The sequence below is a fragment of the Rhodamnia argentea genome, chromosome 2, assembly GCF_020921035.1.
Source record: "Rhodamnia argentea isolate NSW1041297 chromosome 2, ASM2092103v1, whole genome shotgun sequence".
Lineage (NCBI taxonomy): Eukaryota > Viridiplantae > Streptophyta > Magnoliopsida > Myrtales > Myrtaceae > Rhodamnia > Rhodamnia argentea.
Window position 1 is genome coordinate 16,984,318 of NC_063151.1, and position 14,703 is coordinate 16,999,020.

Below are 14,703 nucleotides of genomic sequence, written 5' to 3' on the forward strand. Positions count from 1 at the left end.
GGGATACAACTGGGGAAAAGGACTTAAAGTACAACCGCGTTTGGGAATAGCTTTTCAAAGTCTTTTGGACCTCTAAAGGCCCTTGGCCAAATGCTAGAGTTTTTGGCTTTTATTTTTGGGAGTCCATTTCCCAAATGCTAACTTTTTCAAGGCCTTTAGAAAGGCCCTTAGCTCAAGGCTCTCTCACACCTGCTTTGACTTTTTAGCTTTCTCGACATGCAATTGTCCTGAATTAATGAATTCTTTGAATTTTCGATATTACCATCACTTATTGATCATAATTCCACATTTACCCTTTTCAACATAAAAAAAGACCCTTTGATCTAATGCCTCTCTCTTCCATCACCTCTTTTTGCTCGTGCGCTCGCCTAACGAAACCCGTCTCGCTCGCCTCTCTTCGTTCACCTCACGAGTGTGACATCAGTTGCCTCTCTTCGTTCACCTCACAAACATGAGATCGCTAGCCTAGAGAAATTGCTGCATTACAATGAGAATTGCCTATTGTGCTCCTCACCAAAAGCTTCCTGTTACGAAATTAGCTCATTAACAGTTCAATTGCGTCGATTTCCTCATTGTATAGAGGAAATCATTTGTTTGAATGCCATGAATATACTGTGATGGGTAGTTAGACCAGCGTTCCTGTCTGTAGCTTTGTACAAAGGCTCGTTGTACAATCTTTCCCTGCCTTTGTTTTTTTAGCAAATTAAGTAACTAGTGGCAGCACGAACTTAGCATGTCATGTTTTGTCCAGCCTTTGATTATGTATGTGTTCTGTAGCAATCGAAGATCAAGGAAGTAGTTGTTGTACTGAAGCCTCCCTTGACTAGTTCGATTAGCACCGTTAATGCCATTCAAAGAGTTGGAAGCCATGGCAACCAATGGACTTCACCGCGGTGCCGATCGTAGGCTCAAGTTCCGTCACGCTCAACTAAGGGAGTAGTTGCCCGATCATAGATCTTAGACTCTTTTGTAAAATTCCAGAATAGATGGGAGGATCATACGATTTGTTCTCTCTATTTTTTTTTGCTTTTCTATTTTTTTAAATTAAAAAAAATTAAAAGATAAAAAATAAAAAAAAAGCTACACACAAGCAGGAGGGTTGTCCTTCTGCATGTGGCTACCGACCCACCGCTAGTGGGGTCGACGGGCGCGGCCTCTAGCCGGCCAGGTTGCCGGCGTCTCAACGAGGGCCGGCGTCCCCGCCGACCGGAGGAGAGGGCTTCTGGCCCTCACTAAAATCGGGAGAGCGTCGGGCCCTCTCTCGGATTTGGGCGAGGGTTGACGACCCTCGTCCATACCAGGGGGGGCGGCCGCCGGCCCTTCCTTGGTTAGGACGGGGATCCATGACCCTCGCCCGCATCCTAGAGAGGGCTAGGAGGCCCTCGCCTCTAGTCGGCGGGGTTATCGGCCCTCGTCGAGGCGCCGACAACCTTGTCGGGGCCCCTCTCGCCTCTCGCATGTTGTCTTTTATTTATTTATTTTAATGAAATAGAAAAAAGTCTAATAAAAAAGAAAAAGTAAATAAAAAATGACGAAAATGCCCTCGAAAGCGGGCCTTTTTTTTTATTATTGAGATTTTATGGCAACTTCGGACCCTTATTTAAACCAACGTTCATTTCATACCCTTGTTTGAGAAAATAACGGCGCTTCATGCCTTTATTTGAAACAAGGTTTACTTGGAACCCTCATTTGAGAAAATGAGAGGGTTTCAGGTCGAGTCTTTCTTTGAAATTTTCCCGAGTTATTTTTCCTTTGTGTAGCATTAATGTGTTTTTAATTTTTGAGGAGAATGAATTTCTTTTCTCAAGACATATGCTACCACATTTATTCTAATGAAATTGCTCTTTAATTTCTTTCCATTTACATTTTTTAGACAAAAAAACATATTTTTTAATAACTTTGTTAGTACATATCATTAACATCGTTGCCAATATTAAATGAAAAAAAGTAGCAGACATTATTCTTTAATTTAAAAAAAATTAAAATTTAAAAAAAAATTAATCACTCAAAGGGACTTTTCGAATAGCCTCTATCAAACGGCATTTCTATTAAAGTTACTTCTCAAAGTACAGCTCACCAAACACTTTTTACATTTCTCCAAAGCCCTTTACACTAATCTCATTTGCATTTTCCCAAGGCTCTTTAGAAAAGTTGAACCAAACGCACCCTAAAAACTTTATGTTCTTCATTTTCATTCATCGTGGTTAGGGATTAGCTTTAAGCACAGATGGGCTTTCACTGGCTTATGATCAGAACTCTCGATAGTGTCCACCGATTCATAGGACCGTAAAATTGCTTTGACTTTGTCGGCATCTTCTATCTTGAACAAGATCCTGTCCGTCCATGATGGCACTCGTACCTGCACCAGAAAAAACAGGTCAGACATTTTTTCTTTACTTCGGTAGGAGAAAGAACAGAACATATATAACAGCACAAACCAGAAATTGTACTCTAAACGTAATTCGTCGTCATCACTTGATCTAAAAGAAATTTGCTGTTGAAGGGTCTACTGGATAATATCGTACCGATATAATTTTGAAAAGGGTGGATAGGGGAGCTGGGGAAGCTGGTGGGTTTCACGGTGTGGTCGTACCTTTGGACTTGTATCATAGTCGCTGCTTCCGACATCATATTTGTAGGTGGGCTTGAATTTGAGCGTACCCTCGCAGTATCCGCTGAATACCTCTCCCCTCTCAGCCTCTTGCAAGAGTTGATCCTTTCCTATCAGCATCTGCACCCACACAATTCATACTGTCTAGGGTTTTTGTCCAGCGTCATCATGAAGCGCGCTATCTGATCGCGAGTTCAGAAACCGGCTTCAATATTACAGACGCGATAATTTCCAATATAATCTCGCGAAGAACAGACGATGTTGTCTTGGGTTCAATGAACAGGTGAACAGTCACTCACCTTGTGGAGATCCTTGCGGATCAACTTTCGGGCGGGTTGGTTGTCGATGCCTTGCAGTCGGTAGTTGAGATCGCCCAACCAGACGGTGAGTTGGGCGGGCGGCGCATAAGGGTTCCGGTGCTTGGACTTGGTGAAGAGGGAGTGGGATATGCGCCTGCACTGCGAGTTCCTCTCCTCCACATTGTGTGCATGAGCTGCTTACAGAAAACGAGTTGACAGTAATGCTAAGTAACCAGAAAGGTCTCAGATCGACAATAGGAGCGAAGATTTGGACGTAAACATTGATCGCGAATGCATCCTATTATTTTGTTATCAGATTAGTAATCGAGCTTAAATCATGTAGCGGACTTAGAGTCTGGTTGCGGAACAGTTGTGGATGTATTTATCCCCTCAAAACCTAATTTAAAAGGAACAAGTAATGCCCTATATTCCTTTTGAATTCAAATATATAAGCGCAATATATGGTGCCGCCATTTCAATATGAAAAGCAGCTGGGATCTGAAGAACTTACCAGAGAGATGGCAGGAGATGAACACCATTTGGATACCTCTGAAATTGATGCGAATCGCGACGGCTCCCTTTTTCCTCCTAATCAGTCCTCCGAGTCCCCCGACGGATTGCTTGTCGACTTTCAATTCTGCAAATACGAAATTTGACGGGGGTGGTTATGACTGAAGCTGTCATTTTTTCTCAATCTTAATGGTGAATTTGACCGACACAACCAAATAAACCCTAAGAACGTACCTTCGGTGTACAGGTCAGAGTTCTTGGGTCCGAACACATATAGCTGCACGGATTGCATGATGGCTTTTCCTAACAAGCTTCAATTTCCACACAAAAGAGTCAATATTCATCACCAACCAGCAAAAATCTAAAAATCTGGAAAATGGAACTAATTAAGGGCATTACAAGGTGAAGGTATAGAAACGATCAAAAGCTTCTCTAGTACAATTGGATCATGAACGTATTAGGCATGAAATAATTTGAAACCAGGAAGAAGAAAGAAATGCCGATGGCAACTTTCTTACGTGTGTGTTTTGGCCAAAGTTGCTTGCAACATTCTTGAGATGCTCTTTCGCGGCGCTTCTTGCAAGCCCACGACCAGCAGGTCGAACTTCCGCTTGCTCCCGACCAGCTCCTCAAGATCTTCATAAGATACCTACAAACACATAACAAGTCCTTCAGCTGACTTTCGAAATTGGCATGAACCTGTGCTTTAGGTTACCTTCTGATTATGAAAATAAAAGCAACTCTCTGAAAGCAACGGGCAGTAATTCCTTCGAAAGAGAATCAATCATAGATGAGCGGGATATCTCAAGATCGTCATCAAAGTAGTACGTAACGCACCTGGCCATTCATGTTCCAAGTGACCAAGCAAATGCAGAAGTCGGGGTCACTCGAGAAGTCGCATGAATTGCACGACCGAACCGTCCTAATTCCTTCTTGCTGAGCTGTGATGGCACGGCTGACCATGTTGCCCGTGGGGTTCGATCTCTGCGTCCTGGACCTTCTTCTGCAGCAATAACCCATTTCAAGAATCTTCATCATGATACACGCGCTCGATTCTGCAGAAGCCAGAACTCGAGGTTTCTCGGGGCACCAGTATTGGTAGAAAGAAATATCAAATGTGGACAATGTGATCGTGGAACAGACTTTCGAATCGAGAGATGTTGGGATTGCTTCTAGAGAGACCTATAGACCGTGGAACAATTGAAACTCTCTACGTCCTTTATCTCTATCTCTATATATACTTGTCGTACATGGAAGTTGACAAATTGGGTAAGGTGAGGAAAAGTCAAAGGCTTTGAAGCTTTCTTTGTATGTCTCTGTTTCATTTGATCACTACTTTCTAGGAGGTAGGTCGGGCCTCGTTGACAATTGAAGGTGTTCAATGAATTAGGACAATGACCTATAGGTTTGGATGAAGCACAAACTTGATTTCCTATCGTCTCTTTCATTGCGTAAAAGGCCAAAGTGCTGCTCAAGCAAGCAAAGATGTCCATGAATTTGCATTGTACATTGGAAGAGCAATACCGCATAAATAAGCAAGCAAAGCAATCTAGACATTTTGGGAACTTACCGAGACCGACTAATTTATCCTATACTGCATTGCAATCGAAAAGGCGAATTGTTCCGCCGTGGAGCCCATTTCGTATATCCATGATTCAATTGTAACTATCTTGTGTTGTACTGAAAATGTGAAGTGTTATTTATAATATGTTTGTCAATACATAGTTAAAAGCTGCGACTTCTTTAAAATGGGTCAAATAGCTTGCTAAATGACTTTAAGCAGTTAAAGCTTTAGGGGTGTTCGAGTTATGAGATGTTCGCCAAACACTTTAGAAAAAAAGTTTTCGTAAGTGAAGTTGCTACAACAACATCGTATCAAGGGGCTTTTAATCGTATATATTTCTATTGAATACCTTATTTAGTAGTGTACCATGACTCTAAAGGTAACTCGATAGAAAATAAGTAGCCGACTACACCGTCACTATCACTCTTAGAAGAGTGGCGGTGCAGTCTACACGGCATATTTTCTTATGGAAATGAAAAATCAAAAAGAATTTCATTTGTTTACTCATCGACGCATTTCACGTGTGTGCTTCGATTTGCCTGTCTTGTGTAAAGTAGAATGTACGGTCTTGCTTGCCCCATTACAAGTTGCTTGTAACGGTGACATTATGCTAGCCAAGTCCTAACTTAATCTGTTTGAGGTATCAGTGCTCACCACCGCGGGATAAAATCTATGCAAGAGGCTCACTTAATCTAGCCAAGTAGAAAAATGCTCCGAACCCAACTAGAAGCGAATGAAGTTATTTCTTAATGCATAAGATGTGCAAGTAGGAACAATTATAGTGTGTATCAAAGTAACTTATATTGTAATAGACATCAAGAAAACCAAAACGTTATTTAACGACAAATAATATGTATATAGAAATATAACAATAGTCTAATTATTCGTATTATTTGGAACGAATAACGTTATGCTCGAATCACCTAATGAATTTTAACTCGGGTATTTCACAAGTATTACAAACTATCTATTTTGGATGAGTTTCCTCGACACTTCGACTCGAACTTGGCAACATTTCAATCGAGATCGGATCACCCACGAACACAAAAGGTGGGTTATCCATTGAAGAGATGGACACCAACGACTTGTCAAACCGTTTTGGTTCGCAGAACCGTGGACCGTTGCCAATTACACGTGTCGCCAAGTTATGATCCTGACGGTGGGAGGTAATCCAAAACCAAGACCTACACCCTCAGTTGACCGAGAAGTCGTTGGTTGCTCTCGGACCGCCACGTGGGAGAACATCGGTTGCTCTCGAAAAATATACTATTTAGGAAATAAATATTTTTTAAAAATAATTATTTGTATCACTTAAAATTATTAATCAATAAAAAATATTTTTATTATTAACAATAATTTATATTTTAATAATTTGGCAGATAATGAAAATATTTTTCTTTCATTCATTTTTATAAGCTATATAAGCAATTATTTTTTTAAAAAATATTTTTTAAATTATTAATTTTTTTTTCAAAATAAATAAACAGAGCCAGTAATTTGACAACGCCCCTCCAAATTATCTGTTCATGGTGCATGTCTTTACAAACGAGGGACTATGGTTTTCGTTGAAGTCAAATGTCTCCATGCTTAGCGAACGCGATATGGCAAAGCTCTGCGTGTATATTTTGTCTTTTCTCAGCAATATCCATGCGTTTCATTTTCAGATTCTATTCTTTGATTCTTTTCTCATGCTCTTGGTATTAATATGTAATTGATGTGTATCATGGAGTATTTTTCTTTAATTATGTTTCTATTTGTATCCTAACAGTAATATATAAATACATATCATGCAACCTTAATTAAGATCAAACTATACTCCGTTGTTATTCTCTCTCTGATTCTAAAGATTGATATGGTATCAAAGTAAGAAAATACGTCAAAGTTTTTTAACATTTTTAACCAAATCAATATTATCTCTACTTTCGACCCAAAAAAAAAAAAAACATTATCTCTAAAATTTCTGACACATCTCGAGTTTTTTTTCTCCTTCTCGAACATCTCTTTAAGCATTATCTTTTATTTCAATTAATCTCAATTTCCCATCACTTTTTCCCAACATTGCGCCTACTTCCATTTCTTCTCTTCTCACTCATTCTATGTAGACTAGTGTCAAATTTGAAATCTCTAAATTCAGAAAAATTATTAATCTCTTTCATTTTGTTTATGAAGAGGCATTGACTTGCTACTCTAGGGCCCTTCTTGAAAGCGACCATGACAGATGAGTTTAACGCCTTGGCCGCCAGCCACACATGGGATCTTGTATTACCTAATCCTTCTAAGAATTTATTCTATTGTGAATGGGTTCTAAGGTTCAAGGAAAAATTCGATAGAACTATCGATTGAATGCTTCAAAACTCGCCTTATTGCACATGGGTTTAAGCAGTGGGCTTGATTGAACTATGATGAGACCTTTAGCCTATTCGTTTAAACCTACTATAATTCAAGTTGTTCCCTATGTTGTGATTTCCATAGTAAGTCATACATATAATGTTAAATATGTATTCTTACACGGCATTTTTGTGAGAAAGCTTACATGCATCAACCTCTCGGTTTCTTTCATTTTAAATTCTTGAATTATGTGTGCCGTTTATGGAAAGACATCTATGATTTAAAACACTCCACTTGAATTGTTTCATTGTTTCGACGGCTTTTTACTATCTTTGGGCTTCATAACAAGTAAGGTCGATCCTTCGCTATTGTCTATGCTTCCTCTTTGGGCCGTCTGTATCTTCTGTTGAATATTGATGATCTCCTTAACAACAGTGATACTCTTCGTTTATTAGGGATTACTTCACCATTTCTTTGGCATTGGGGCTCATTAGCCCTCTAATGATACTATGTGATTCCAAGCCACGTATGTTGTGGGCTTTTACGCAAGTTTGATCGGTCAAGTTTGTATCTACCCCCTTTGCCTCGAAATGTTGTCCGCTACAATGGTGAGCTTCTTGTCTCTTCGATTTTGTATCCACAAAAGGTTGGTGAACCGCAATATATGTTCATGACTAGTCTTGATCAATTTTGCAGCGAACTTGATTATTCAGTTCATAAATCAAATCCAATTACCTCATCTCAGGGCGTCAAACGTATATGTCGATATTTAGTTGGTATTCACTAGTTTGCTTATTGAGTGGTATTCTTCGACTTCATTGACTGCTTACGAGGATGCAAACTAGGCTAAGTGCTCCGATACCCGACAGTCGACCTTGGATTTTTGTGTCTTTCTAGGCACCAATCTTATTTCGTGGAGTGCCAATAAAACAGCTCACTATAGCCCCTTCTAATACGAAGGCAGAGCCTCACGTTATAGCTCATTGTGTTGTTGAGACTATATGGATTAGCAATTTACTTCATGAGCTTGGGCTTCCCATTATTCATCGCGCCGTTTATTGTGACGACATCCCCACTACCTACCTTGCTCTCAACCCGTGTTTCATGCTTGCACCAAACACATTGAGTTGGATTTTCACTTTTGTCGAGAATCACTTCCGAGAATTTACATATTTGCTATGTGCCTACAATGGATCGGTTGGCAGACATTTCACCAAGGGGCTACGTAGTCAGTGACACACGCTATTGAAATTCAATTTCTCGGTTGTTACACCTACTTTGTATTGAGCAAGTATCAATATGTAACTGACTTGTATAATATTGGTCTATCTACTCTAGCTCTAAGATCAATTAAAGGAGATGCCTTCCGTGTAAAAAGAAAGAAAGAAAACGTAAATGAATGTTATTTAATCGTTTTTCCTTCTTTTGGTCCATGCCCTTGAATTATTCTGTCTTCTTTTATGCCCCTTTAATTCTAATTAATGTAACGTCACCTTGCAATAGCATTCAAACATCGGATGAGCTCCAAATTGTCATATGATGCAGCCGGCCTTTTGCAGGAAAATTAACAAAAAAATCTTAAATCTATTACAATTATGCCAATTCAGTTCTAAACCTTTTGTATTCGTGTCAATTCGGTCAATAGACCTTTTGCATTTGTGCCAGCGAAGTCTTTTCGGCCAATTTTGGATGAAAATCGTTGACGTGACGTGACGCGACCGATACTAACGTGGCCAATTTTTAATATTTATTTTATTTATTTTTCTTTCTTCTTCTTCCTCTAGCTGACCGCAGAGCCTTGTGATCAGCAAGAGGTGAGGGTTGGCGAAGCTCGCCCCTAGTGAGGTCGGCCACGCCATGATCGCACAAGGCTTGACCTCGCTATTGCTTGGAGGGGTCGAGCCTCGCCTCGGGTTGATTGCTAGGTTGGGCGACCGGTCAAAGGAAGAAGAAGATAAAAACAGAGAAAGAGAAAGGAAAGGAAAAAAAACGAAAAAGAAAATAAGCAATAAATATTCAAAAAATATTAAAATATTATAAAAAATTAGCCACGTTAGCGTCGGTTGCGCTACGTCAATGATTTTCGATCAAAATTAGTTGGAAAAACTGAATTGACACAAAGACAACATGTTTAGAATTAGATTGAATAAAATTTAGGACTGAATTTGCACGATTGTAATAGGCTTAGGATTTTTTTGTTAAACTTTCCCGAATTTTGGCTGTACATTTGGGCTGTCCTGTTATCCCATCCAACCTCGGCAAATTATCTTGTAACATTGTATCAATTAGTCAGTCAAACCATGTCGAGGTACTGGTTATATTTCCTTTTCGATCATTTTGTCAAATCCGACAAGTTTTATCGAACGAACGTTCTCCAACCAAACCTCCCATGAAAATCCTTAGTTCGACGTTACGAGCGTCCGAAGTTCGTGGACCAGGTGTGTTTTTTTTTTTTTTTTTTTTGGTGGGTCGAAAGTTGCTTTCATAGTTCCACTTGTCACCCAATCCTCTATTTCTTATACCCTTTTTCTCCTTCTCCGCATGTACAGTAGTCTCCTTCAGGTGCGAGGTTGCGGAAATTTCTGGGACTGGAACGGTCATTTCAACTCCCCTTTCTTCTTCATCAAGAGCTTATCCCAGTTGCTTGCTGGAAGAGTGTGCCGGTCGGTTTCGGATGGCGTCTTCGACTTAAACCGGACTCAATGGCCAACATGAGGAAAGCTTAAATCGGACCTCGTCGAAATCCTTGGTATCCCCATTCTCTTGCGCGCCTCCCCAGTTGATTTGTTCCCATTTCGCTGAGTTAGTCAATGGTCGCAAATTTTTGGTTAGTTCCCTGTTTTGCTTGTAGAAATTTGTTCGTTCCCTCAAAGAAAAAAAGAACCCCTAAATTCTTCCTGGGCATCATGCAGTGGCAGTTCGTCATCCCGGTCAATAATTTCTGTCAGCTTATGGCATTGGAATTGTTTATGATTTTTGTATGTACTGGACCCAAAATTTTCTTGGAATGTCTATGAGTTGTTATGTTCGAGGTTGAATTCACATGTTTGTCAAACGGAAAGTAGGAAGTGTATTGACGGAGTTTTAGGTATACGCCTGAATTGGGTGGACCCAATTCGCGCACTGTCGCCTTTGCTGATGATTTTGAGCTTATGATGCTTCCGTTCATTTCAAATGTAAGCAGATGTTTTAGCCGGTGAAGTTGATTCATGAGAAAGATTCTCACTTTGTGTTTTTAACTTTTTTTTTCAAACAATTTCAGGAAGGGCAAGGTTATTGGACATAGCTGGAAGAAAGCAAGATGGTAAGCTGGAGTTTTTTTTGCTGTAGATGGCATTGTTCTTTTTCATTTTCCTTTTCATGCTGAAGTGCTATAGATGTCAATTGTTTTTCCTTTCCATGGGCCAAGTTTTGAATTGATTTTCGAATCAGGTGAAATTTGACAGTTATATCTTTGCTTACTGCAATGCTCCATCAGATACTAGACTTATTGATTGTTTGATGCAATTAAAGGCGGTCTGTTTGAGGTGCTCTCGTACACTCTTGACACTAGGAAAAGAAAATTGGTTAAATTAAAAGGGATTGCATTCTTCTCCATGAAAAAGATTACTTCGGGGAAGAGGGAAAATCAGATTCACTCCAGTAGTGCTTCTGAGTTTTGATCACAACAATTAGTAGGAGGTATCTAACGATGCCTCCAGGAGTGTTCTTGAAAAGTACAAGCCACAAGTGGGCATGGTTTTCATTCTGGCATGTGTGCAAGCAGCAGCTCAGTCACAAGTGATTTGCTTGCATACCCCTTATATTCTTCAGAATGGTAGTCGTTAGAAAGATTTCTGATATTGTGAAGGCATTTTGTTCTATACGGGGAAAGCCGGAAAGGGGGCATTGATTTCTGAAGAAGTTGAATATGTTATGTTTTGGAGATGCTTTGCTTGTACTCATACACTAACCTCGGTTTTCTTGTATGTAGTAGTTTCAATGGCTTTCCTGTTGGTCTTACAGTCAAAGGATAGACTTAATAGAGGACTCAACCCTAGAATTATTGGTGGAGATGTCTGAAATATTTTATCTTGATCCATCATACTACGTGTTCACCCATACTCTGACTTGCTATGCAAGATGCACTTTAAGAAAATCTGACGTTTTCTTTCTTTTGGTTTGAATTCTTAGTCATATGATGGACGAATCTTGCAGCAGAAAAGAGAAGCACCCAAAAGTCCTTGCCAGACGGAGATTGAACTGGATAGGTTCAGTCGCTTGCCAGGACATATTATAGATCAAATCCTGTCTCAGTTGTCGATAAGGGATGCAGTAAGAACAAGTGTTCTGTCCACAAAATGGCGGTACAAGTGGGCCACACTTCCAAATCTTGTATTTGACAACCAATGTATTTCACTTACTTCCCAAGACCAGGTAGTCATCAAGAGTAAGCTTGTGAGCATTATCGACCATGTTCTCTTACTTCATAATGGTCCAGTGTACAAATTTCGGCTTTCTCATCGAGATCTTGTTGGTATCACCGATATCGACCGGTGGATTCTCCATCTGTCAAGGAGCCCTATCAGAGAATTTGTTCTTGAAATATGGAAGGGCCAAAGATACAAGCTGCATTCTTGTTTGTTTTCATGCCAGAACTTGATGCATTTGGAGCTGTTTAATTGTTTGGTCAGACCTCCATCAACGTTTCATGGTTTTAAGAATTTAAAGAGCCTCGACCTGCAACACGTTACAATGGGGCAAGATGTGTTTGAACATCTTATAACAACCTGTCCTCTTCTCGAAAGACTGACGTTGATGAATTTTGATGGTTTCTCTCATCTTAACATTGATGCACCAAGCCTTTTGTTCTTTGACATTGGAGGTGTCTTTGATGATGTAAGTTTCATAAATACATTCCAGTTAGCTCTAGTCTCCATTGGCTTGTATGCCAAAGATAAGATCAGCAAACGGCCTGGTTGTACTAGCAATTTGCTCAAGTTCTTTGCTCATTTGCCCCATATTCGAAGACTTGAGATACAGAGTTACTTTTTGAAGGTAATGGTTTTTCGCGCCACTTAACAGGAGCTTATGTGTGTCTACAAAATTGATAACCATCGATGTAATAGCTCTGTATGATTTTGTGATATCCATTTATTCCCTCTTACACAATATCTTAGCTATTTTCATTTTCAGTGAGAAGTTGAACTGTGAAATCATGAAGGGTTGTTGTTCCTCATTTCATGCTATACCATATAGCGTGTACTAATTCCTCATTTTAAAAACCATTCTCTTTACTAATATATTTTTCCTTATCTTTAATTCTTTTTCCCATCTCATTGGCTTCCACACTACACTATTGCAAGTTTTCGGTGGTGATTAGTGCTTAATTGTATTTATTCTTTTTTATCCAGTATTTGGCTGTTGGGGATGTGCCATCGAAGTTGCCTAGCCCATGTGTGGATCTCGGTTACCTTTCAGTGCGCATAAACTTTGATGACTGGGAAGAGAATAAAGCTGCTTTATGCCTATTAAGAAGCTCCCCAAATTTACAAGAACTTGAGATATTGGTTAGTCTTCTGGACCCCTCCAACTGAGCTCAGTACTTCAAACGAATTAGTATTCCTGTTGCTGGCATTTTACCTGGGCATTCTGCTGATTCATAGATGCACTGTCCATGGTTTTTTGACAACGCCTGAATTGTATGCTAGAATTGACGACTTCTGGGATATTTGATGTCCTCAAAACTTGATGTAGGCTCGGCCTGAAGAAGGGTTTACTACAGATAGTTTTGTTAGCTTTTGGGAAGGCGAGCATTGGAGTTGCATGTTTGACCAACTGCGGCTGGTGAAAGTTTCTGGAATATCTGGAACAAGGCTTGAGCTGGGTTTCATAAGCTTCCTGCTTTTGGCTTCTCCCGCACTTGAGAGGATGACCATGAAGCCCGCTTCGGCCAATGGACAATTTCTGATGATGAAAGAGTTGCTGCGGTTTCGGCGGGCATCTGTTCGAGCAGAAATCATCTATTTGGATCCTTGACATCTTGGGATTCTGGCAGCTGCATTCTCTGGCAAGTACTTTGGTTACCAAAATGACTCACCCGTGGTGACACATTTAATTTTTGTCTCTTTTTTTTTTTTTTAGCATTGTTTTTTTGGAGATTTACATGTTTGCTAAAGTGTTTCATGCAGTGAGATCGATTGAATTGTCGCCATGATATTATGCAGTATGCTTTATGTCCTAGTTTTCGGGACTCTTACATATCGTGGTAAGGGCGTTTGACCACCTAGTAGTTCACTCGTTGACAATTGTGGAGTGTTCGCAAGTTTTGCTTTGTGGGATGTTCGTTATCTTGTTGCATGTAGTCAACTCCTAAAGGACATTATTGGGTGCTGCAAGTTAAGGTCTTGATTGTATCATAAGGCGTGCCATTTTGATTGTCAATGGAGAGAATATTTGTCTATGTGTTGCAGTCTCTGCATGTTGTGCACGATTTTCTCTTTTGCGAGGTTAAATTGTACTGTGAAGGTCCTAGCTATTATTGATCAGATGGGATAGAAACTTTATGAAGCATCGGCTTGTTTATATTATGGCATTTATACTTTACAAATTGATATACATGGTTAAAGGTACATTTTGACATCTCTTTTGGAAGATCCTTAGTTTTATGAACCTTGAATTCATTATGTGCATGTACTTGAGGCGTTTATCAAGGTTGATTGGAGGTTTTCGTCAGATTGGGCATCGTTTAAAGATTCTGTTTTTTTTTTTTTTGGTCAATTTTCTAATGAAATTAAGAATCCTGATGCTGCCAAAATGTGATGTCAAACAATGTACTGTGATGATTGTTTTACATTCAAGAGTCGAATGTCTTAAGGATCTTTGGAAACTTGATTATATTTTCTGATGAGCCAAATGATTCACTTCAACTTGTGTAAAGGCTCCATTTGTTTTTTGTAAAACAAAGGCTGAACACGTTTTACGGATTTTTCGGCGTTTGATTCACAAAAAATAAGCTAGTCTAGAAAAAATATTTTCCACAAAGGGAAAAGATTCCTTCAAAAGTGGGGGAAATGTTTTCCTCTTTTTGAGAAGATGTAAATAGTTTCCTCATTTTTCTTTCATCCTCTCTTTCACATTTCCTTTTTTTTAGAATTATTTTTTGAATTTCTTTTCATTTTTGTTTATTTCTTTGGAGATTTTATTTTATAATTTTATTTTTTTAAATTTTTTCTTTTTCTTTTAAATTTTTCTTTTTTCTTTTCTCCTTCTTCCTTCTCCTCCTTCCTCCGCTGATCGTAGACTTCGGAGACGGCTAGCAGCTTAGCTATCGGCTATGACACTGGCCGGTGAGCTTAAAGTGGTGCCAGCATTTTTAGCTCAAAGTACTTGCTCACGCTTCGCGAGCAAAG

At 39.5% G+C, this 14,703-nt stretch overlaps 2 protein-coding genes across 7 annotated transcripts; one reads left to right on the forward strand and one right to left on the reverse strand.

Annotated features, from left to right (window-relative positions):
• Window positions 1-2,174: 2,174 nt before the first annotated feature.
• On the reverse strand, window positions 2,175-4,599 carry LOC115757526 (type IV inositol polyphosphate 5-phosphatase 11). The gene is made up of 7 exons (XM_030697789.2): window positions 4,258-4,599; window positions 3,939-4,069; window positions 3,655-3,731; window positions 3,422-3,547; window positions 2,911-3,104; window positions 2,594-2,731; window positions 2,175-2,359 (listed from the first exon to the last, which is right to left on the reverse strand). The coding sequence occupies exons 1-7, from the start codon at window positions 4,456-4,458 to the stop codon at window positions 2,192-2,194; spliced, it is 1,035 nt and encodes a 344-aa protein (XP_030553649.2). The 5' UTR covers window positions 4,459-4,599; the 3' UTR covers window positions 2,175-2,191.
• A 5,251-nt stretch (window positions 4,600-9,850) lies between these two features.
• LOC115757527 (F-box/FBD/LRR-repeat protein At1g13570-like) lies at window positions 9,851-13,616 on the forward strand. Of its 6 annotated transcripts, XM_030697790.2 has the most exons (6): window positions 9,851-10,059; window positions 10,320-10,329; window positions 10,575-10,616; window positions 11,486-12,349; window positions 12,706-12,861; window positions 13,049-13,616. In XM_030697790.2, the coding sequence occupies exons 3-6, from the start codon at window positions 10,614-10,616 to the stop codon at window positions 13,328-13,330; spliced, it is 1,305 nt and encodes a 434-aa protein (XP_030553650.1). In that variant the 5' UTR covers window positions 9,851-10,059; window positions 10,320-10,329; window positions 10,575-10,613; the 3' UTR covers window positions 13,331-13,616. The 6 variants fall into 6 exon arrangements, with proteins under 6 accessions (XP_030553650.1, XP_030553653.1, XP_048130681.1 ...); XM_030697793.2 differs by having other exon boundaries at window positions 9,851-10,488; XM_048274724.1 differs by having other exon boundaries at window positions 9,851-10,400.
• Window positions 13,617-14,703: the final 1,087 nt, after the last annotated feature.